This window comes from Perca fluviatilis, chromosome 8 (genome assembly GCF_010015445.1).
Source record: "Perca fluviatilis chromosome 8, GENO_Pfluv_1.0, whole genome shotgun sequence".
NCBI classification, from domain to species: Eukaryota; Metazoa; Chordata; class Actinopteri; order Perciformes; family Percidae; genus Perca; species Perca fluviatilis.
In genome coordinates, this window is record NC_053119.1 from 2,770,788 (window position 1) to 2,795,628 (window position 24,841).

Consider the following 24,841-nt stretch of genomic DNA (forward strand, 5'->3'; position numbering starts at 1 on the left):
CTCTCTGTGTGTGTCTGTGTGTGTGTGTGTGTGTGTGTGTCTCTCTCTCTGTGTGTGTGTGTCTGTCTCTGTCTCCCTCTCTCTCTGTCTGTCTCTCTTTGTCTGTCTCTCTGTGTGTGTGTGTGTGTGTGTGTGTGTGTTGTGTGTGTCTGTCTCTCCCTCTCTCTGTCTGTCTCTCTCTGTGTGTGTGTGTGTGTCTGTCTCTGTCTCTCCCTCTCTCTGTCTGTCTCTCTCTGTGTGTGTGTGTGTGTGTGTGTGTGTGTGTCTCTCTGTGTGTGTGTGTGTGTGTGTGTGTCTCCTCTCTGTGTGTGTGTGTGTGTTGTGTGTGTCTCTCTCTGTGTGTGTGTGTGTGTTGTGTGTGTCTCTGTGTGTGTGTGTGTGTGTGTGTGTGTGTGTGTGTGTGTGTCTCTCTCTCTCTCTGTGTGTGTGTGTGTGTGTGTGTCTCTGTGTGTGTGTGTGTGTGTGTGTGTGTGTGTGTGTGTGTGTGTGTGTGTCTCTCTCTCTCTCTCTCTCTCTCTGTGTGTGTGTGTGTGTGTGTGTCTCTGTGTGTGTGTGTGTGTGTGTGTGTCTCTGTGTGTGTGTGTGTGTGTGTGTGTGTGTGTGTGTGTGTGTGTGTGTGTGTGTGTGTGTGTGTGTGGGTGTGTGTGTGTGTCTCTCTCTCTGTGTGTGTGTGTGTGTCTGTCTCTGTCTCTCCCTCTCTCTCTGTGTGTGTGTGTGTGTGTGTGTGTGTGTGGGTGTGTGTGTGTGTGTGTTTGTGTGTCTCTCTCTCTCTGTGTGTGTGTGTGTGTCTGTCTCTGTCTCTGTCTCTCCCTCTCTCTCTGTGTGTGTGTGTGTGTGTGTGTGTGTGTGTGTGTGTGTGTGTGTCTCTCTCTCTGAGCTGATGAGCGATAGAGAAGTGGCCCAGGTTACAGGAGGCCGCCAGACTTTTTTGGTTATTGTTCTTGTGAGGGGACTGACAAAGAGACAAGTACGTCCTGTTGAAAAAGATGCGAGTTACAGGGGTGAGAGTACACGACCGGTTCAGCAGAGACACCGACTACAAGGCCAGCTGTAGCAAAGCCCTCACATTTGCCATCTTCTCTTCATAAATCATCTCCACCATTAATGACCTGTCCACACCGCGGCTGACTCTGGCTGCTCCATGACTCCCCTCATCGCTGCTGCAGAGCGACTGGCGAGACTTAAGCCAGCTGGCATCCATCTGCATACACGTTTGACTAATAACATTGTTAAACAATAAGGTGCAATAACTAAATGTTAACTTAATTTGACATTTGAACATTGTGTCAAGAGGTGTAACGTGTTCTGAGGGAGATCAGGGAGCAGTCCTCCCGCTTCCAGGGTCCGACAGGAACTCTCGCCAAGCGACTAAGGAGGGGGAATTTTGTGTTTGGCGAGTAAATCTAAGAGGGCTATCTGCCACATGGTGGGCAACAGGTTTCTGTCTGTTTTCAGGTCTGTTTTCAAACAGTTTCCTGTCTGTGTCTGGTCACTTTTCTGTCTGTTTCCGCTCAGTTTTTAGTCCGCTTTCTGTCCCTTTCTGGTCCGTTTTCTGTCCGTTTTCCGGTCAGTTTTCTGTCCCTTTCTGGTCAGTTTTCTGTCCGTTTTCCGGTCAGTTTTCTGTCTGTTTCCGCTCAGTTTTTGGTCAGTTTTTCTGTCTGTTTCCGCTCAGTTTTTGGTCAGTTTTTCTGTCTGTTTCCGCTCAGTTTTTGGTCAGTTTTTCTGTCTGTTTCCGCTCAGTTTTTGGTCAGTTTTTCTGTCTGTTTCCGCTCAGTTTTTGGTCAGTTTTTCTATCTGTTTCCGCTCAGTTTTTGGTCCGTTTTCCGGTCAGTTTTCGGTCTGTTTCCGCTCAGTTTCTGGTCAGTTTTTCTGTCCGTTTCCGCTCAGTTTCCGGTCAGTTTTTCTGTCTGTTTCCGGTCAGTTTCCAGTCAGTTACCGGTCTGTTTTCCGGTGCGTTTGGTCAGTTTTCCGGTCTGGCTATCACATTGGGAGAAAGGGGAATAAAATCTGATAACATTTTATGAAAAAGGTGGGAAAAATCTTAAAAATGTGGGAACATACGGCTGTGGGAACATAGGGCCACTCCTGCCACATAAACTTGAACTGAACTGGCACGAACGTGTGGCACCAATACAAAATTTGTAACGACGGTACCACTCTTCCTTCTTTCTGTCTTGCTTGCAGAGAACTGGGAAGCTAGAAAAGCCCTGGAAGCAACGGCTGTCCACTTCCCATGCATGAAACTAAACTAATAAAGAACCTGAATGCTCCTTTTATTCCTTCATCCTGCCCAAATTTCCACCTTCTCGGCATCAATCAACTCGTAGAATCTCTGCAGGGGAAGCTGGGTTACTGGAAAGCTCTGAGAGAGTCAAGTTAAATTTATTTCTATAGCCCCAATATCACAAATCACAAATCAGCCTTTGGGGTTTTTTTACAGTCTGTACAGTGGATGACTCCAGCTGTCCTTGGACTCTCGCTTCAGATAAAGAAAACCACATTCTTGTCCTATCAGGAGCTGTGGGGGGCGCTGGCCGTCCTGCACACTCGCTGAAGGCCACGCCGAGGCCTTCAGAGGGAAGACCGGGACGATAAGAGACGTAGAGGATCGGACCGAAAACATTCTCCCAGGACGCCTGGCAAAGCTCTCAACATGGCCCCTAAATAATCCCTCAGGGCCTTTAAAAAACTCACGAACTACTGTCAGTTTCTGATCAAATTTCTGGTCAGTTTTCTGTCAGTTTTTGGGTCAATTTTCTATCAGTTTCTGGGCAGTTTTCTATCAGTTTTCCGGTCAGTTTTTGGTCATTTTTTTGTCAGTTTTCCGGTCAGTTTTTTGTTGGTTTCCGGTCAGTTTTACGGTCAGTTTTCTGGTCTGTTTTCTGGTCAGTTTTTTGTTGGTTTCCGGTCAGTTTTCTGGTCAGTTTTTTGTTGGTTTTTTGGTCAATTTTACGGTCAGTTTTACGGTCAGTTTTCTGGTCAGTTTTTTGTCTTTTCCCGGTCAGTTTTCTGTCAGTTTTCGTTTTTTTTTTGTCCATTTTCTGGTCAGTTTTCTGTCAGTTTTCGTTTTTTTTTTGTCCATTTTCTGGTCAGTTTTCTGTCAGTTTTCGTTTTTTTTTTTGTCCATTTTCTGGTCAGTTTTCTGTCCGTTTCTGGTCAGTTTTCTGTCAGTTTTTGGGTCAGTTTTCGTTTTTTTTGTGTCCATTTTCTGGTCAGTTTTCTGTCAGTTTCCGTCAGTTTTTGGTCAGTTTTCTGTCGGTTTTCTGGTCAGCTTTCCGGTCAGTTTTTTGTTTGTTTTTTTTGTCTGTTTTCTGGTCAGTTTTCTGGTCAGTTTTACGGTCAGTTTTTTGTTTGTTTTTTTGTCTGTTTTCTGGTCAGTTTTACGGTCAGTTTTTTGTTTGTTTTTTTGTCTGTTTTCTGGTCAGTTTTACGGTCAGTTTTACGGTCAGTTATCTGTCCGTGCCATTCGTGCACACACTCGCTGAAGGCCACGCCGAGGCCTTCAGAGGGAAGACCGGGACGATAAGAGACGTAGAGGATCGGACCGAAAACATTCTCCGGGGACGCCTGGCAAAGCTCTCAACATGGCCCCTAAATAATCCCTCAGGGCCTTTAAAAAACTCCAGAAAATCCATCACATACCCAAGGAACTTCCTCAAAAGACTACTCTCTAAAATATATTTCACCCCCTTGATGACCCTTGAAAAGTCAAAGCCCTCAAGGATTACATTTTTCTGTGTTCCTCGCACACAGACTCAGAGGAATGTCAGAAATGAACAACAGGTTAGCAGTCATTTCTCCATGGGATGCTGAGAAAGGGAGGAAGGGAGAAAGGGAGGGAGGGAGGAAGAGAGAAAGGGAGGGAGGGAGGAAGGGAGGGACCTAGTGTGTGGATGGGGACCCAGGTCTGAGAGAGAAAGCTAGATGTTACTATCAAAACCTTTTTTGAACAGAGTCTGGGAACAGAGAGAATCAATTGAAGAACCAAAATGAACAAACAGCAAAGAGGACAGAAGGCCTCCATGTTTTGGATTTATTTTGAGACTCGTGATCAGAAGGGACACCTTCTTAAATAAGCTGGCGGAAATAACATGCTGTAGTAAGCATCTCAGTAACGCTGTCCACCATCATATTTAGACGCCATGGGGCCCATCGTTCACCTGGTGCAGCGCAGCACAAAGCCTGACGCAAGTGGCTTTGCTAGTTTAAGACCGAAACAGTTGTCAGTTTCCCGTCCAGTCTCTTTTATATAGACCTTAGTGGTCCCCTAATACTGTATCTGAAGTCTCTTTTATATAGACCTTAGTGGTCCCCTAATACTGTATCTGAAGTCTCTTTTATATAGACCTTAGTGGTCCCCTAATACTGTATCTGAAGTCTCTTTTATATAGACCTTAGTGGTCCCCTAATACTGTATCTGAAGTCTCTTTTATATAGACCTTAGTGGTCCCCTAATACTGTATCTGAAGTCTCTTTTTATATAGACCTTAGTGGGCTCCCCTAATACTGTATCTGAAGTCTCTTTTATATAGACCTTAGTGGTCCCCTAATACTGTATCTGAAGTCTCTTTTATATAGACTCTTAGTGGTCCCCTAATACTGTATCTGAAGTCTCTTTTATATAGATCTTAGTGGTCCCCTAATACTGTATCTGAAGTCTCTTTTATATAGGCCTTAGTGGTCCCCTAATACTGTATCTGAAGTCTCTTTTATATAGGCCTTAGTGGTCCCCTAATACTGTATCTGAAGTCTCTTTTATATAGATCTTAGTGGTCCCCTAATACTGTATCTGAAGTCTCTTTTATATAGGCCTTAGTGGTCCCCTAATACTGTATCTGAAGTCTCTTTTATATAGGCCTTAGTGGTCCCCTAATACTGTATCTGAAGTCTCTTTTATATAGATCTTAGTGGTCCCCTAATACTGTATCTGAAGTCTCTTTTATATAGGCCTTAGTGGTCCCCTAATACTGTATCTGAAGTCTCTTTTATATAGGCCTTAGTGGTCCCCTAATACTGTATCTGAAGTCTCTTTTTATATAGACCTTAGTGGTCCCCTAATACTGTATCTGAAGTCTCTTTTATATATAGACCTTAGTGGTCCCCTAATACTGTATCTGAAGTCTCTTTTATATAGACCTTAGTGGTCCCCCTAATACTGTATCTGAAGTCTCTTTTATATAGATCTTAGTGGTCCCCTAATACTGTATCTGAAGTCTCTTTTATATAGACCTTAGTGGTCCCCTAATACTGTATCTGAAGTCTCTTTTATATAGACCTTAGTGGTCCCCTAATACTGTATCTGAAGTCTCTTTTATATAGACCTTAGTGGTCCCCTAATACTGTATCTGAAGTCTCTTTTATATAGACCTTAGTGGTCCCCTAATACTGTATCTGAAGTCTCTTTTATATAGACCTTAGTGGTCCCCTAATACTGTATCTGAAGTCTCTTTTATATAGACCTTAGTGGTCCCCTAATACTGTATACATATCACCGTTTCCAGCCACTGGGTGATAAAGTGAATTTTTCATGTCATGGGACCTTTAAAGGCCGAAAAATGAAAGTATCTCGTGACATTGGTAGGTCTCTTTTTTTGAGAGCTGTGGTTAAACACGGCACAGCACAGTTCTGCTTTAACCAACACGCCAAAAAAAAAAAAAAAAAAAAGGGGAAGAGGCACTAAAACCCAGAGCGCACTGCCCAGGTGTCCTTCAGCAAGGCACACCGCAGCGACCCGAGCCAGCAGCGAAAGAGAAAGAAGCATTTCCTAAAAAGGTAAAATGGAAGTCCTGCGTTCCCCCCCCTCTCTTACCTTCGCGGTGAGCGCCTTCTTCAGATTTCGGCATTCGCCGTCGTCCGCCTCCTCTTGCTCCGTCGCCATGGCGACGTGCTGTCCGACCCCGGCCGGGTCCGGCAGCGGCGCCGCGACGTTCCCGAGCTGCTCGGCCGCCGCGGCCGACTCGGGGTCCTGTTGGCCCTCGAAGGGGCCGCTCCGAGGGACGGCGGCCGCGGGCTCTTTCTCGGCGCCGCTCGCCGCTCCGGTCGCCAGAACAACCTCCGTTTTCTCCTTCTTAGTTTTCCCCGACGAGCCGTCCTTGTCCTTTTTCACGGCCGGGAGGGTACGGGAGGGTTTACCGGACTTGTCGGCGCCCTTGGCGGGGGTAGAATTTGGGTTCTGGGTCGGCTGAACCTCCTTCTTGGCGCCGTCTGACAGCGTCGGGGCCTTGGCGCTCTCCTTAGAGTTTTTACTGCGTTTGGATTTGGATTTGCTCTCCTTGCCCTGCGCGGCGACCACGGGGCTCACGAACTTTATATTGTCCGGTAGCGCGGCCACGGCGCCGGGGGGGGCGGCCATGCCCCCTCCCTCCTTGCTGCTCGACATCTCTAGCTTGTCCTTCTCCAGGTCGGCGTCCAGGTCGATGATCAGATTGCCGACGCCGATATCCCACTCATCGCCGCTGTCGTACGCCTCCACCGCGTTGGAGTCCACACCTTTCCCGCCTGCAGGGCCGCTGCTGAGGGACATCTTAGTAGGATCGTCCCGGAGCGCTGCGGGGGGGCCAGAGGAGGGGCCGCGGGGCTCCTCCCAGCCGCGGGACGCCTCCTCAGGGCTGGGCCCAGCGCCGCCGCCCAGCTCCCCACATCGCCTCCTAAACAGCAGACAAACAACAGCTCAGACAACAACAACAACAACAACAACAACAACAGGCCACAATGGAGCTTCTTCACAGCAGACATGTTGACTTGTCCTAGTAGGAGATGGCTCAGTTCCATCAAGTGTCCCAGTAAGATATTTCAGGGAGTCAGCATGACCAATACCAGGACCTGTCCTAAGTGGAATGCAGCCATCATTAATGGTTTAATACCAGGGCCTCTCCTAAGTGGAATACAGCCATCAGTAATGGTTTAATACCAGGACCTCTCCTAAGTGGAATGCAGCCATCAGTAATGGTTTAATACCAGGACTTCTCCTAAGTGGAATGCAGCCATCAGTAATGGTTTAATACCAGGACCTCTCCTAAGTGGAATGCAGCCATCAGTAATGGTTTAATACCAGGACCTCTCCTAAGTGGAAGGCAGCCATCAGTAATGGTTTAATACCAGGACCTCTCCCTAAGTTGACGCCGCCATCAGTAATGGTTTAATACCAGGGTCTCTCCTAAGTGGAATGCAGCCATCAGTAATGGTTTAATACCAGGACCTCTCCTAAGTGGAATGCAGCCATCAGTAATGGTTTAATACCAGGGTCTCTCCTAAGTGGAATGCAGCCATCATTAATGGTTTAATACCAGGACCTCTCCTAAGTGGAATGCAACCATCATTAATGGTTTAATACCAGGGTCTCTCCTAAGTGGAATGCAGCCATCATTAATGGTTTAATACCAGGGCCTCTCCTAAGTGGAATGCAGCCATCAGTAATGGTTTAATACCAGGACCTCTCCTAAGTGGAATGCAGCCATCAGTAATGGTTTAATACCAGGGTCTCTCCTAAGTGGAATGCAGCCATCAGTACTGGTTTAATACCAGGACCTCTCCTAAGTGGAATGCAACCATCATTAATGGTTTAATACCAGGGTCTCTCCTAAGTGGAATGCAGCCATCATTAATGGTTTAATACCAGGGTCTCTCCTAAGTGGAACGCAGCCATCAGTAATGGTTTAATACCAGGACCTCTCCTAAGTGGAATGCAGCCATCAGTACTGGTTTAATACCAGGACCTCTCCTAAGTGGAATGCAGTCATCAGTAATGGTTTAATACCAGGACCTCTCTAAGTTGGAATGCAGCCATCATTAATGGTTTAATACCAGGACCTCTCCTAAGTGGAATGCAGCCATCATTAATGGTTTAATACCAGGACCTCTCCTAAGTGGAATGCAGCCATCAGTAATGGTTTAATACCAGGACCTCTCCTAAGTGGAATGCAGCCATCAGTAATGGTTTAATACCAGGACCTCTCCTAAGTGGAATGCAGCCATCAGTAATGGTTTAATACCAGGGTCTCTCCTAAGTGGAATGCAGCCATCAGTAATGGTTTAATACCAGGGTCTCTCCTAAGTGGAATGCAGCCATCAGTAATGGTTTAATACCAGGACCTCTCTCTTTTAAATCAAAGCTAAAGACTTTTCTTTTTGATGTTGCCTTTGTTCATTTGTTATACTGAAGCTGCATTGATGACACTGTATGACACTCTTTAATGTTTAATTTCTTATACTCCACTGTAACTTTTATTCACATAATTTATCTCTCAGTTCTTTAAATTCTTATACTGCACTATCAATTTTATTCTCGTCTTTTAATGTTTTAATATGTTTTTAATCGTTTTCTAACTGCTCTTTAAGGTTTTACGTAAAGTGCTTTGAATTGCCCTGTTGCTGAAATGTTCTATACAAAATAAAGCTGCCTTGCCTATGACATGTCAACATGTCTGCCGTGAAAAAGGTCCATGACACATGAGTAGCCGCAACTAATGATTCTTTTCATTAGGGCATTTTATTTATTTTTTTATACAAATTTTATAAAAACAAAAAGGAAATGACCTAGTCTGGCTATCACCAGACCAAGCTCAATCTTTTAAAAAGGTGCCCTGCCACACAAAACTGTTTTTATTTGCATTTTTTAAGATCTGTGAGCTCCATATGTGTGTGTGTTATGTTGTGAATGTGAAAATGAACTGCTACCTCCTCTGTCAGCTCAGAAATACAGAAATAAGCAGGTAGCAGTATACAGCTCTATGTTTAACTCCTAATGAGACTGTAGAGACATGCCTATAGGTAGCAGTATACAGCGCTATGTTTAACTCCTAATAAGACTGTAGAGACATGTCTATAGGTAGCAGTATACAGCGCTATGTTTAACTCCTAATGAGACTGTAGAGACATGCCTATAGGTAGCAGTATACAGCGCTATGTTTAACTCCTAATAAGACTGTAGAGACATGCCTATAGGTAGCAGTATACAGCGCTATGTTTAACTCCTAATAAGACTGTAGAGACATGCCTATAGGTAGCAGTATACAGCGCTATGTTTAACTCCTAATAAGACTGTAGAGACATGCCTATAGGTAGCAGTATACAGCGCTATGTTTAACTCCTAATAAGACTGTAGAGACATGCCTATAGGTAGCAGTATACAGCGCTATGTTTAACTCCTAATAAGACTGTAGAGACATGCCTATAGGTAGCAGTATACAGAGCTATGTTTAACTCCTAATGAGACTGTAGAGACATGTCTATAGGTAGCAGTATACAGGCTATGTTTAACTCCTAATGAGACTGTAGAGACATGTCTATAGGTAGCAGTATACAGGCTATGTGTACGAATTCTTCATTTGGTTACAACAAAGACAAAAGTGCTTAAAATTGTAGAAAACCACAATGTTTACTACGTGTGATGACGTAGCCATCTTTGAAAGTGAGCTCGGGGTCCTCTGAGTTCAGACGACTTGACGAGTCGTAAATACGACCTCCCGGAGGGGGGCTCTTTTAGCAACTTCTGGTTCGTAACTCCGGAAAACAACTCGTAAAATGACTTCGGTGGACAAAAAGAACGCACCATTAGATGTGAGACATGTCTTTGTAGTGGCTTTCATTCAGCTTCAGGGCGCTGCACCTGAACCTAAAACCCTGCATGAGACCCTCCCCAGAGGCCTCCTTCAGGCCACTTATCATACGAAAGGAGGGACACGACCCCTGACCCCCCCCTGGGACAGTACGGGGGCTGTTGGCAGAGCCATGGGAGCTTCTGGAGGGTGGGGGTGGGGGTGCAATGTTAGCAGCCTGCAGCCCCCGCTGACGCGACGCGGATGCTAATTTCGGTTCTGATCTTCACAGCACGGAGCAAACAGACGACACATGAGTTCACTCAGGCTGAAGGAGCAGCCTGGGGTATTTAAGGGGAATTTAAGGGGAACTTCTCCTCACGGACTCGGGTCTGTCCCGCGCATTGGTGTCCAACGCTACGTTTCCACGTGGCCGGCTATTTGCATAAAACGGACATTTCAACCTCTCCGTTTTCAAAAATAACATCGTGCACAGCAGTCGGTTTTCAGAAAAGTGTTCGTTTACACGTACAGTACAGGCCAAAAGTTTGGACACACCTTCTCATTCAATGCGTTTCCTTTTTATTTTCATGACTATTTACATTGTAGATTCTCACTGAAGGCATCAAAACTATGAATGAACACATATGGAATTATGTACTTAACAAAAAAGTGTGAAATAACTGAAAACATGTCTTATATTTTAGATTCCTCAAAGTAGCCACCCTTTGCTTTTTTTGATAACTCTGCAAACCCTTGGTGTTCTCTCAATGAGCTTCATGAGGTAGTCACCTGAAATGGTTTTACCTTCACACAGAGAGACACACACACACACACACACACACACACACAGAAACAGACGCACACACAGACAGACACACAGACACACACACAGACAGAGACACACACACACACAGACACACACACACACACACACACATTAACCATTTATTTATGTCCACATAAAGAAAAATAGTACAGGGACACAAATATTACAGATGCAGTACAATACAAGACACAACTCATGGACCAGTGGCACGCAGCAGATCTACACAATATCACTTACAAGCACACAACTCACTTCTTAAGAGTATAACTAGCCCAATACTCAGTTCTTAAGGGTATAAGTAGCACAATACTCAGTTCTTAAGGGTATAACTAGCACAATACTCAGTTCTTAAGGGTATAAGTAGCACAATACTCAGTTCTTAAGAGTATAACTAGCCCAATACTCAGTTCTTAAGGGTATAAGTAGCACAATACTCAGTTCTTAAGAGTATAACTAGCACAATACTCAGTTCTTAAGAGTATAACTAGCCCAATACTCAGTTCTTAAGGGTATAAGTAGCACAATACTCAGTTCTTAAGGGTATAAGTAGCACAATACTCAGTTCTTAAGAGTATAACTAGCCCAATACTCAGTTCTTAAGGGTATAAGTAGCACAATACTCAGTTCTTAAGAGTATAACTAGCCCAATACTCAGTTCTTAAGGGTATAAGTAGCACAATACTCAGTTCTTAAGAGTATAACTAGCCCAATACTCAGTTCTTAAGGGTATAAGTAGCACAATACTCAGTTCTTAAGAGTATAACTAGCCCAATACTCAGTTCTTAAGGGTATAAGTAGCACAATACTCAGTTCTTAAGAGTATAACTAGCACAATACTCAGTTCTTAAGAGTATAACTAGCCCAATACTCAGTTCTTAAGGGTATAAGTAGCACAATACTCAGTTCTTAAGGGTATAAGTAGCACAATACTCAGTTCTTAAGAGTATAACTAGCCCAATACTCAGTTCTTAAGGGTATAAGTAGCACAATACTCAGTTCTTAAGAGTATAACTAGCCCAATACTCAGTTCTTAAGGGTATAAGTAGCACAATACTCGGTTCTTAAGGGTATAACTAGCCCAATACTCAGTTCTTAAGGGTATAAGTAGCACAATACTCAGTTCTTAAGAGTATAACTAGCCCAATACTCAGTTCTTAAGGGTATAAGTAGCACAATACTCAGTTCTTAAGAGTATAACTAGCACAATACTCAGTTCTTAAGGGTATAAGTAGCACAATACTCAGGTCTTAAGAGTATAAGTAGCACAATACTCAGTTCTTAAGAGTATAAGGGTATAAGTAGCACAATACTCAGGTCTTAAGAGTATAAGGGTATAACTAGCACAATACCCAGTTCTTAAGGGTATAAGTAGCACAATACTCAGTTCTTAAGAGTATAAGGGTATAACTAGCACAATACTCAGTTCTTAAGAGTATAACTAGCACAATACTCAGTTCTTAAGGGTATAAGTAGCACAATACTCAGGTCTTAAGAGTATAAGGGTATAACTAGCACAATACTCAGTTCTTAAGAGTATAACTAGCACAATACTCAGTTCTTAAGGGTATAAGTAGCACAATACTCAGGTCTTAAGAGTATAAGTAGCACAATACTCAGTTCTTAAGAGTATAAGGGTATAAGTAGCACAATACTCAGGTCTTAAGAGTATAAGGGTATAAGTAGCACAATACTCAGTTCTTAAGGGTATAAGTAGCACAATACTCAGTTCTTAAGAGTATAACTAGCACAATACTCAGTTCTTAAGGGTATAAGTAGCACAATACTCAGTTCTTAAGAGTATAACTAGCACAATACTCAGTTCTTAAGGGTATAAGTAGCACAATACTCAGGTCTTACGAGTATAAGGGTATAACTAGCACAATACCCAGTTCTTAAGGGTATAAGTAGCACAATACTCAGTTCTTAAGAGTATAACTAGCCCAATACTCAGTTCTTAAGGGTATAAGTAGCACAATACTCAGTTCTTAAGAGTATAACTAGCACAATACTCAGTTCTTAAGGGTATAAGTAGCACAATACTCAGTTCTTAAGAGTATAACTAGCACAATACTCAGTTCTTAAGAGTATAACTAGCACAATACTCAGTTCTTAAGGGTATAAGTAGCACAATACTCAGGTCTTAAGAGTATAAGGTTATAAGTAGCACAATACTCAGGTCTTAAGAGTATAAGGGTATAAGTAGCACAATACTCAGGTCTTAAGAGTATAACTAGCACAATACTCCGTTCTTAAGGGTATAACTAGCACAATACTCAGTTCTTAAGGGTATAAGTAGCACAATACTCAGTTCTTAAGGGTATAAGCACAAGTACCCAATACTCAGTTCTTAAGGGTATAAGTAGCACAATACTCAGTTCTTAAGGGTATAAGTAGCACAATACTCAGTTCTTAAGGGTATAAGTAGCACAATACTCAGTTCTTAAGAGTATAACTAGCACAATACTCAGTTCTTAAGAGTATAACTAGCACAATACTCAGTTCTTAAGGGTATAAGTAGCCCAATACTCAGGTCTTAAGAGTATAAGTAGCAAAATACTCAGGTCTTAAGAGTATAACTAGCACAATACTCAGTTCTTAAGGGTATAAGTAGCCCAATACTCAGGTCTTAAGAGTATAAGTAGCAAAATACTCAGGTCTTAAGAGTATAAGTAGCACAATACTCAGGTCTTAAGAGTATAAGTAGCACAATACTCAGGTCTTAAGGGTATAAGTAGCACAATACTCAGGTCTTAAGGGTATAAGTAGCACAATACTCAGGTCTTAAGGGTATAAGTAGCACAATACTCAGTTCTTAAGGGTATAAGTAGCACAATACTCAGTTCTTAAGGGTATAAGTAGCACAATACTCAGTTCTTAAGGGTATAAGTAGCACAATACTCAGGTCTTAAGGGTATAAGTAGCACAATACTCAGGTCTTAAGGGTATAAGTAGCACAATACTCAGGTCTTAAGGGTATAAGTAGCACAATACTCAGTTCTTAAGGGTATAAGTAGCACAATACTAAGGTCTTAAGGGGATAAGTAGCAACGTCTCCGCCATATGTGGCGGCTGCCAATAATAGCAGACATGGCGCAGTACCTTGCGAGCCGTTTCGCCTCTTTTTGGCCATCCCAAGTTGTTGCAGCCCTCTTACTACCAGCCTGTGTGTGTTTCCTAGGTTACCAAATATGAAAACTAGTAGTGTGCACCTATAGCCCAGCTCTGAGATGGTGTTTAGGAGTGGTTGGTATTTAACTACCTTGGTGTAGAAAGACTCCTCCATGCTGGAATCAAAGCTGCAGCCTACCTCTAAAATATGCACCTCCCTGGACTCCTCACTGATAATAACTACATCTGGTGTATTGGCCACCAGGTGTAAGAGAGTGCTAGGACTACTACTACTACTACTACTACTACTAATACTACTACTACGATTACTACTGCAGTGGGGGAACATGGATGGTTTTACCTGAGAATGTTTGTACATTCTTACTGAGAGAGGGAAATGGTTTGATATGTCTTTCACTATGAGGTCTACTATTCTGTCATGATGTGCTATGTACTTTCCTTTGTAGGCATGGCAACCATTTAGGATGTGAGTTTCAGTGATATGTTCTGAGGTGTGATGCAAGCAATGAGGGACCTGAGTTGTGGGAAACCAGATAGAGACACACACACACACACACACACACACACACACACACACACACACACACACACACACACACACACACAGAGAGAGAGACACACACACACACACACACACACACACACACACACACACACACACACACACACACACACACACACACACACACACACACACACACACACACACACACACACACACACACACAGAGAGACACACACACACACGATCCGGTCCTCATAACAATTTTGGTTCACAATAAATTTTGGCCCATCTCGATTTTGACACCATTTTTTTTGCCGCTTTTTCAGACAATTTGGTCCATTTTTCCAACTTTTGTCGCTTTTTTCCATGATGATGGCCGAGGAACCTTCTTGCTGACATTTTGGGGTCTTCATGTCGACCAAACTGTTAAGTGAGAAAGCTACTGTATATGAGAGATGTAATAATGTATATGAGAGATGTAATAATGTATATGAGAGATGTAATAATGTATATGAGAGTGTAATAATGTATATGAGAGATGTAATAATGTATAAGAGTGTAATAATGTATATGAGAGTGTAATAATGTATATGAGAGTGTAATAATGTATATGAGAGTGTAATAATGTATAATAATGTATATGAGAGTGTAATAATGTATATGAGAGTGTAATAATGTATATGAGAGATGTAATAATGTATATGAGAGTGTAATAATGTATATGAGAGTGTAATAATGTATAATAATGTATATGAGAGTGTAATAATGTATATGAGAGATGTAATAATGTATATGGAGATATGAGAGATTATAATTATATGAGAGATATGAGAGATGTAATAATGTATGTGAGAGTGTTAATAATGTATATGAGAGTGTAAATGTAAGAAGTTAATAATGTATATGAGAGTGTAATAATGTATATGAGAGATGTAATAATGTATATAGAGATATGAGAGATGTAATAATGTATATAGAGATAGAGATGTAATAATGTTGATGTAATAATGTATGATTATAAGTATATTGTATGATGTAATAATGTATATGAGGGTATAATTAATGTATATGAGGTGTTAGTATATGATGTAATATGTTATTGTTGAGTTGTTTTGTATTGAGGATGTAATAATGTATATGAGAGTGTAATAATGTATATGAGAGTGTAATAATGTATATGAGAGTGTAATAATGTATAATAATGTATATGAGAGTGTAATAATGTATATGAGAGATGTAATAACACAGCCAAAGAGGTCTGATTTTTTCTATAAATAAAAGCATGGCATTAAAGTAAACATGTCTGGCTCTGGATGGGATTCTTATTTTCCAGTGTGGCGCTTCGAGAAGTTGAGTTTGACTCTCCTGGTTTAAAGATATGCAAAAAAATAAATAGAAAGTCTCCTATCCCAGAATGCATCTGTGGAGATGGAGCGGGCACTTCAACAGCTCCAACAATAACCAGAGACATGTTTCACAGCTCCCCAAACCACCCGACCTACGTGTGGGTCTGTGCATGTTTGTGTGTGTGTCTGTGTGTGTGTGTGTGTGTGTGTGTCTGTGCATGTTTGTGTGTGTGTTTGTGTGTGTGTGTGTGTCTGTGCATGTTTGTGTGTGTGCACGTTTGTGTGTCTGTGCATGTTTGCGTGTGTGTCTGTGCATGTTTGTGTGTGTGTTTGTGTGTGTGTGTGTCTGTGCATGTTTGTGTGTGTGTGATTGTCTGTGCATGTTTGCGTGTGTGTCTGTGCATGTTTGTGTGTGTGTTTGTGTGTCTGTGCATGTTTGCGTGTGTGTCTGTGCATGTTTGTGTGTGTGCACGTGTGTGTGTCTGTGCATGTTTGTGTGCGTGTCTGTGCATGTTTGTGTGTGTGTTTGTGTGTCTGTGCATGTTTGTGTGTGTGCACGTGTGTGTGTCTGTGCATGTTTGTGTGTGTGTCTGTGCATGTTTGTGTGTGTGTGTTTGTGTGTGTGCATGTTTGTGTTTGTCGTGTGTGTGTCTGTGCATGTTTGCGTGTGTGTCTGTGCGTGTTTGTGTGTGTGTGTTTGTGTGTCTGTGCATGTTTGCGTGTGTGTCTGTGCATGTTTGTGTGTGTGCACGTGTGTGTGTCTGTGCATGTTTGTGTGTGTGTTTGTGTGTCTGTGCATGTTTGTGTGTGTGCACGTGTGTGTGTCTGTGCATGTTTGCGTGTGTGCACGTGTGTGTGTCTGTGCATGTTTGCGTGTGTGTCTGTGCGTGTTTGTGTGTGTGTGTTTGTGTGTCAGTGCATGTTTGTGTGTGTGCACGTGTGTGTGTCTGTGCATGTTTGCGTGTGTGTCTGTGCATGTTTGTGTGTGTGCACGTGTGTGTGTCTGTGCATGTTTGTGTGTGTGTCTGTGCATGTTTGTGTGTGTGTTTATGTTGTGCATGTGTGTGTGTTTTTTGTGTGTGTGTTCTTGATGTTGTGTGTGTGTCTGTGCATGTTTGTGTGTTTTGTGTGTGTGTGTGTGTGTGTGTGTCTGTGCATGTTTGTGTGTGTGTCTGTGCATGTTGTGTGTGTGTTTGTGTGTGTGTGTGTGTCTGTGCATGTTTGTGTGTGTGCTTGTGTGTGTGTCTGTGCATGTTTGCGTGTGTGTCTTGCATGTTTGTGTGTGTGTTTGTGTGTGTGTGTGTGTGTCTGTGCATGTTTGTGTGTGTGCACGTGTGATTGTCTGTGCATGTTTGCGTGTGTGTCTGTGCATGTTTGTGTGTGTGTTTGTGTGTGTGTGCATGTTTGCGTGTGTGTCTGTGCATGTTGTGTGTGTGCGTGTGTGTGTCTGTGCATGTTTGTGTGCGTGTCTGTGCATGTTGTGTGTGTGTTTGTGTGTCTGTGCGTGTTTGTGTGTGTGCAGGTGTGTGTGTCTGTGCATGTTTGTGTGCGTGTCTGTGCATATTTGTGTGTGTGTTTGTGTGTCTGGCTGTTTGTGTGTGTATGTGTGTGTGTCTTGCATGTTCTGTTGTTTGTTGTGTGTGTGTTTGTGTGTCTGTGATGTTGCGTGTGTGTTGTGATATTGTGTGTGTGCTGTGTGTGTTGATGTTGCGTGTGTGTTTGTGGCTGTTTGTGTGTGTGTGTGTGTTGTTTGCGTGTGTGTGTTGGTGTTGTGTGTGTGTGTTTGTTGTTATGTTTGTGTGTGGGTGTGTGTGTGTCTAGATGTTGCGTGTGTGTTTGATGTTTGTGTGTGTGCAGTGTGTGTGTCTATGCATGTTTGTGTGTGTGTCTGTGCATGTTTGTGTGTGTGTTTGTGTGTCTGTGCATGTTTGTGTGTGTGCGGTGTGTGTGTCTGTGCATGTTTGTGTGTTGTGTTGCGTGTTGTGTGTGTGTGTGTGTTGTGCTGTGTGTGTGTGTGTGTTGTCATGTTTGTGTGTGTGTGTGTGTTGTGCATGTGTTTGTGTGTGTGTGTGTTGGTCATGTTTGTGTGTTTTGTTTTTTGTGTGTGCATGTGTGTGTGTGTGTACTGTATGTGTGTGTGTGTATTATTGTTGTGCATGTTTGTGTGTGTGTGTGTCTGTGCATTTGTGTGTCTGTGCATGTTTGTGTGTGTGTTTGTGTGTCTGTACATGTTTGCGTCTGTACGTGTGTGTGTGTGCGTCTGTGTCTGCAGGTGTGTGTGCGTGCACGTCTGTGTGTGTGTTTGCGTCTCTGTGTGTGTTTGCGTGTGTGTGTGTTTGCGTCTGTACGTGTGTGTGTTTGGTTGTGTGTGTTGTTGGTGTGTTGTATTGTTGTGTGTTTGCGTCTAATGTGTATGTGTGTTTCGATGTTGTGTGTTATTATTTTTATGTGTTTAGCTCTCGTGTGTGTGTTTTTGTAGTGTGTGTGTGTTTTAATTTATACGTGTGTGTGTGTGTGTATGTTTAGTTACGTGTGTGTGTGTGTGTTTTTGTTCTATCGTGTATTGTGTTTGCGTGTGTTTGTTTGCGTTTTTATTATTATTGTGTGTGTGTATCTGTGTGTATGTTGTGTTGTATAATTAGTGTGTGGATTGTGGTGTGTGTATTATTGTATATTGTTGTAATGATTGATTGGTGTGTTTTGTGGTGTGTTGTGTGTTTGTGTTGTTGTTTTTTTGTGTGTGTGTGTGTTTTGTGTTATTGGTGATGTTTGTTGTGTGTGTTTGTTTTGTATTATTGATGTTTGTGTGTTGTTTGAGTTGTTTTGTTTGTGTTATTATTATTATTATTGTGTTGTTTTTTTGTGTGTATTTATTATTTATTAATATATTTGGGTTTTTAATGTTTGTATGTATGTATGTTTAAGTGTGTTGTTTTATGTGTTGTTGTTTTTTGTTTGTTTTTGTGGTTGTTTTGGGGTTTTTGTTTTTATTATTTAGTTTTTTGTTTTTTGTTGTTATGTATTGTTGGTTTTTTTTTATTTTTGATTGTGTGTTTTATTATTGTGTGTATGTGTGTTTTTTTTTTTTTGGTTATGTGTTGTTTTTGGTTGTTTTTATTATGTATTGTGTTTTTATTATTATTATGTGTTGTTTTTATTGTGTGTTTGTGTGTTTATTTTGTGTTTGTCTATGTTGTGTTATTTATTGGGTTTATATGTTGTATGCTTATTTTATTATTATGTTTTGTTAGTGTGTGGTGTATTATTATGTTGTAGTGTGTATGTTTAAGTTATTTTATTGTTTGTTTTATTATTATTATGATTAATGTTTTAGTAGTATTATATATGTTTTGTTTGTTTATTTGTATGTTTTGAATGTGTATGTTTGGTGTGTGTATGTTTGTTTGTAGTATTATTGTTGTTTTATATTATTTGTGTTTGTGTATTATTATGTATTGTTTTTTATTTGTGTTATATGTTTTTTGGTTATGTTTACATTTCTGTGTGTGTTATTATTATGTGTCTGTGTTATTATTGTTTGTTTGTTGTGTGTTTGTTATGATTGTTGTTTTTTTGTTTTTGTTATTTTTTGTATGTTTTAGGGCTTTTATTTTATGTTTTTGGTATTGTGTTCGTGTGTGTATTTTTTTGTTATGTTTTATGCTGTGTTGTTATTATGTTGTGTGTGTGTGTGTATGTTTTTATGTTTTGTGTGTATTTATGTTTGCTTGTGCGTGTGTGTGTTTTTTGTTCTGTTGTTGTGTGTGTTTTGTATGTTTTACTGTGTGTTGGTTATTTGCTTATGCTTGTTATTGTGTGTTTTATGTTGCGTCTATGCGTGTGTGTTATTGTGTATGTTTGCGTTAGTGTGTGTGTGTGTATTGTTTGGTGTGTGTATGTGTGTTGCTCTATGCTTGTTGTTTGTGTGTTTTGTTATGTTGTATTTTTGTGTGTATGTTTGCTCTATGCTGTGTGTGTTTTTATGTTTGTTATGCGTGTGTGTGTGTGTTTTGCTTATGCTGTGTTTGTATGTTTGCGTCTATGCTGTGTGTGTTGTATGTTTGTGTTGTGGTTTTGTGTGTATTTGCTTATGCTGTGTGTGTTGTGTATGTTTGTTATGCATTGTTGTATTGTATGTTTGCTCTATGCGTGTGTATTGTTATGTTTGCTTATGCATTTTGTGTTTATTGTGTGTGTGTATGTTTTTATACGTGTGTGTGTATGTTTGCGTTATGTGTGTGTATGTGTATGTTTGCTCTATGCGTGTGTGTGTGTTTTGTGGTTATGTGTATGTGTATTGCGTCTATGCATGTGTGTGTGTTATGTTTGCGTCTATGTTGTGTGTATGTTTGCTCTATGTTGTGTGTGTGTGTATGTTGCGTCTATGCATTATTGTGTGTGTATGTTTGCGTCTATACTGTGTGTTTGTGTGTGTATGTTTGCGTCTATGCGTGTGTGTGTGTATGTTTGCGTTATGTGTGTGTGTGTGTATGTTTGCGTCTATGCTGTTATTGTTGTTGTGTGTATGTTTGCGTCTATGCGTGTGTGTGTGTGTATGTTGCGTCTTATGCTGTGTATTATTATTGGTATGTTTGCTCTATCTGTGTTATTGTGTATGTTTGCGTGTATATGCGTGTTATTATTTTGTGTATGTGTGGATCTATGCTGTGTGTATTGTGTGTTTATGTTGCGTCTATGCGTGTGTGGTGTGTGTGTATGTTTGCGTCTGTACGTGTGTGTGTGTGTGTTGTTTGCGTCTATGCGTGTTATTATGTATTTATGTTTAACGTCTATGCGTGTGTGTGTGTGTATGTTTAGTTATGCGTGTGTGTGTGTGTGTGTATATGTTGTTGTTTGTGATATTTATTGTTTATTTTATATTGATGTTGGTGTTATTGTATGTTTAGATCTATGCGATGTGATATGTATTGTATGTTGCGTCTGTCGGTGGTATTATTATGTTTAGTTGTATTATTATTGATGTGTATGTTTAATTATTATGTTTCGTAATGGATTGTATTATTATTATTATGTTTTTGTGTTTATTATTATTATTATATGTTTTTTTTATTTTATATTATGTTTAGTCTGTTGTTGTGTATTTTATATTATTATGTTTCTTGTGCATTATTATTGTGTATGTATTAGTATGTTTATCTTGTTTTATTATTATTATTATGTTTTCTTATGCATGTGTATTATTATTGTATGTTTAGATCAATAGTGTGTTATTGTGTTAATTATTATGTTCGTTAATGTGTTGATGATGTGTTTGTTATTATGTTTTTCTTCTGTGTGTGTTGTGTGTGTGTATATTTATTATGCTTATTATTATTAGTTTATGTTTTTTGTGTGTATGTTTATAATTTGTTATTATTATTGTATGTTTGGTATTATTATTATTGTATGATGTTTGCATTGTTGCGTGTGTGTGTGTGTGTTTGTGTATGTTTAGTCTGTATTTTTTGTTGGTGTGTGTTATGTTTGCGTCTGTGTGTGTATTTTTTTTTGTTTTTTTTTTTTTTGTTTTTTGTTATGTTGGTGGGTGTTAGTTTTGTGTGTATTATTGTGTGTTGCGTGTTTGTGTTTTTGTTGTTATTGTGTGTGTGTGTTGGTGTGTGTTATTATGTATGTTTTTATGCTGTATTATATTATTATTAATGTTTTTATTATTATTATTTGTTTGCGTTTCTGTGTATTATTTTATATGTTAGTTATTTGTGGGTATTATTATTATTGTATGTTTGATTTTGTGTGTGTGTATGTTTTATGTGTGTGTTATGTTGTGTGTGTGTGTGTTTATGTTTGTGTGTGTTGTGCGTTAGCGTGTGTGTGTGTGTTTGTTTCGTTATGCTGTGTGTGTGTGTATTTGCTGTTGTGTGGTTTGTTTGCTGTGTGTGTGTATGTTTTGTGTGTATGGTATGTTGCGTTTGCTGTGTGTGTGTGTATGTTGTATGCTGTGTGTGTGTGTGTTCGTGTGTGTGTGTATGTTTGCTTATGCTGTGTGTGTGTGTGTATGTTTGCGTTATGCGTGTGTGTGTATGTTTGCGTTATGCGTGTGTGTGTGTGTGTGTGTTTGCGTGTGTGTTATGTTGTTAGTGTGTGTGTGTATATTTGCGTCTATCGTGTGTTATTTTTTCTTATGGTATTGTATTGTATTGTTTTATGGTGTGTGTTTGTGTGTGTTGTGTGTGTGTGTATGTTTGCGTCTCTACGTGTGTGTGTGTGTGTGTTTGCGTGTGTGTGTGTAGTTTTGGTGTATGCTGTGTGTGTGTGTTATGTTTGCGTCTATGCTGTGTGTGTGTGTATGTTTGCGTCTGTACGTGTGTGTGTGTATGTTTGCGTCTGTACGTGTGTGTGTGTGTGTTGCGTGTGTGTGTGTTTGCGTTGTTTGTGTTGTTTGCTCTATGCGTGTGTGTGTGTATGTTTGCGTCTATGCGTGTGTGTGTGTGTGTATGTTTGCGTTGTGTGTGTGTGTGTGTATGTTTGCGTCTTGCGTTTGTTTTTTGTGTGTGTGTGTGTTTTTGTGTGTGTATGTTTGCTTATGTGTGTGTGTGTATGTGTTGTTTTGTCGTTTATTTTATTATTGTTTATGTTTTTAGCTGTTGTTGTTGTATGTTTGCTTATGCTGTGTGTGTGTGTGTGGTGTTGTGTGTATGTTTGCGTCTATGCTGTGTGTGTGTGTGTGTTTTGTGTTGTGTTTGTTGTGTATTTTTGTTTGTGTGTTTTTTGTGGGTGGTGGTGGTGTGTGTTGGTGTGTTTGTGTTGTTTTGTGTGTGTTGTTTGCTTGGTGTTTGTATGTTTGGTTATGTGTGTGTTGTGTGTGTGTGTGTGTATGTTGTTTTTGTGTTGTTGTGTGTGTGTTGTTGTGATGTTGTGTGTGTTTGTTTTTTGCTTTTGTGTGTATGTTTTTATATTGTTGTTGTGTGTTTGGTTGTGTTGTTTTATTTGTGTGTGTGTGTGATGTTTGTGTCTAGCTGTGTGTGTTGTGTATGTTTGTTATGTGTGTGTTTGTTTTGTCTATGCGTGTGTGTGTGTGTGTGTGTCGTGTGTGTGTATGTTTGCGTCTGTACGTGTATTTGTATGTTTGCGTCTATGCATTTTGTGTGTGTATGTTTGCGTCTGTACGTGTGTGTGTGTGTATGTTTGCGTCTGTACGTGCGTGTGTGTGTATGTTTGCGTCTGTACGTGCGTGTGTGTGTATGTTTGCGTCTGTACGTGTGTGTGTGTGTATGTTTGCGTCTGTACGTGTGTGTGTGTGTGTATGTTTGCTCTATGCGTTTTATTGTGTGTGTATGTTGCGTTATGCTGTTGTGTATGTTGCGTCTATGCTGCTGTGTGTTTTATTTCGTCTATGCATTTTTGTTGTTAGGGTGTAGTACGGTTCACAAAACCCACGGTTCGGTTTGTATCCACCGGTTTTCGGTTCTATACGGTTCTTGTTATTTTTTTAATCTTTAACACTCCAGAATATACTTCAGCATATGATATAAAGCTAAAATTAGCATAGTGAATGCATGTTGCACAAAACATGCACACAGTGGCAGTTCTATATATTGTTTTATTTCATCATAGGTAACGTGAAATCCAAAATGTTCCCACACACCAGACTATAAACGACGCTGGCGCATCCTCCAGCTCTGGGCAGCCTCTCTCCCACTGGACATCTCTGCAGGTCACGTGACCTGCAGCAGCGGCCTCCACTCCACCTGAGGAGCGGGTCGGCTCGGTGTCTCTCAAAATCTGGCCGAAAATCTTTTAAACTGACCTTTGTCGATCTGAAATGAAGACAGATTCAGCAACTGCACGGCCTATTTCTCGCTTAAAATGTTTTCAGAAACCGTTTCGGTGAACTATTTTAGTACAATATGAGATCAGATTCTGATTCTGAACGGCACACACTTGACAGTCTGGCTTTGAAATTAGGGACCAGCCAGACCCATGTGGCCGTGATCGTCCAATCAGCTGCCATGGGTTGCGTTTGTCACGCCCATCCCGCTCCGTCATTTCCAGTAAGTGTTTTAACATCGGTGTATAAAGTGGGGTTACGGCGTAAGAGTTAGTGACCATTAACAGTGGACTGAACCGTGCGGTACACACACGCACGGCCCAGACCTTGAACCGAGACTAGCGAACCAAGACTAGCGAACCGAGACTAGCGAACCCGAGACTAGCGATCGAGACTAGCGAACCGAGACTAGCGAACCCGAGACTTCGAACGAGACTAGCAACCGAGACTAGCGAACCCGAGACTAGCGAACCGAGACTAGCGAACGAGACTAGCGAACCCGAGACTAGCGAACCGAGACTTCTGAACCGAGACTAGCGAACCCGAGGACTAGCGAACCGAGACTAGCGCGAGACTAGCGAACCCGAGACTAGCGATCCGAGACTAGCGATCCGAGACAGCTAATCCGGAGACCGAGACTTACGACGAGACTAGCGAACCGGACTAGCACCGAACTAGCAACCGAGACTAGCGAACGAGACTTGAACCGAGACTAGCGAACCCGAGAGACTTGCGAACCGAGACTAGCGAACCGAGACTAGCGAACAGACTGCGACCGAGACTAGCGAACCGAGACTAGCGAACCGAGACTAGCGAACCCGAGACTAGCGAAGCGACTAGCGGAGCGAGACTGCTGAACCGAGACTAGCGATCGAGACGAGACTAGCGAACCGAGACTAGCGAACCGAGACTAGCGAACCGAGACTTCTGAACGAGACTTCGGAACCGAGACTGCGGACCGAGACTTCTGCGAACGAGACTAGCGAACGAGACTAGGAACCGAGACTAGCGAACGAGACTAGCGAACGAGACTAGCGAACCCGAGACTAGCGAACCGAGACTGCGAACCGAGACTTGCGAACGAGACTAGCGAACCGAGACTAGCGAACCGAGACTAGCAGGACTAGCAACGAGACTTAAGAACTTGCGACGAGACTAGCGAACCGAGACTAGCGAACCGAGACTAGCGACCGAGACTAGCGAACCGAGACTAGCGAACCGAGACTGGACAGACTTGACGAGACTAGCAACGAGACTAGCGAACGGAGCGACCGAGACTAGCGAACCGAGACTAGCAACCGAGACTAGCGAACCGAGATATGAACCGAACTTAGCGAACCGAGACTAGCGAACCGAGACTAGCGAACCGAGACTAGCGAACCGAGACTAACGAACCGAGACTAGCGAACCGAGACTAGCGAACCGAGACTAGCGAACCGAGACTAGCGAACCGAGACTAGCGAACCGAGCGGTTCGGGTGTTTTTTCATGAACCGTACCACCCCTAGTGTGTGTGTGTATGTTTGCGTCTCTACGTGTGTGTGTGTGTGTGTGTGTTTCTTGGAAATAAGTCCTTCAGCATGAAAACATCAGACATGACTAATGGACTAAAGAGATCTAAGCTGACTGAGACCGAAACCACCGATTAGTCCACTAATCCACTAAGAGGGGGCAGCCCTAGTGAAGAGTTATCTAAATAAATAGCCC

The 24,841-nt window shown here is 41.6% G+C and overlaps 1 protein-coding gene across 1 annotated transcript in view; it reads right to left on the reverse strand.

The window, feature by feature from the left end:
- Window positions 1–24,841, reverse strand: part of LOC120563733 (zinc finger protein 609) — a 67,108-nt gene that overhangs the window by 18,482 nt on the left and 23,785 nt on the right. Inside the window, exons 3-4 of the mRNA XM_039808116.1 lie at window positions 5,811–6,648; window positions 1,067–1,201 (exon numbers count right to left, since the gene is read on the reverse strand). Of these exons, the coding sequence (XP_039664050.1) occupies window positions 1,067–1,201; window positions 5,811–6,524 (849 nt within the window). The 5' untranslated portion in view covers window positions 6,525–6,648. The remainder of the gene's footprint in view (window positions 1–1,066; window positions 1,202–5,810; window positions 6,649–24,841) is intronic.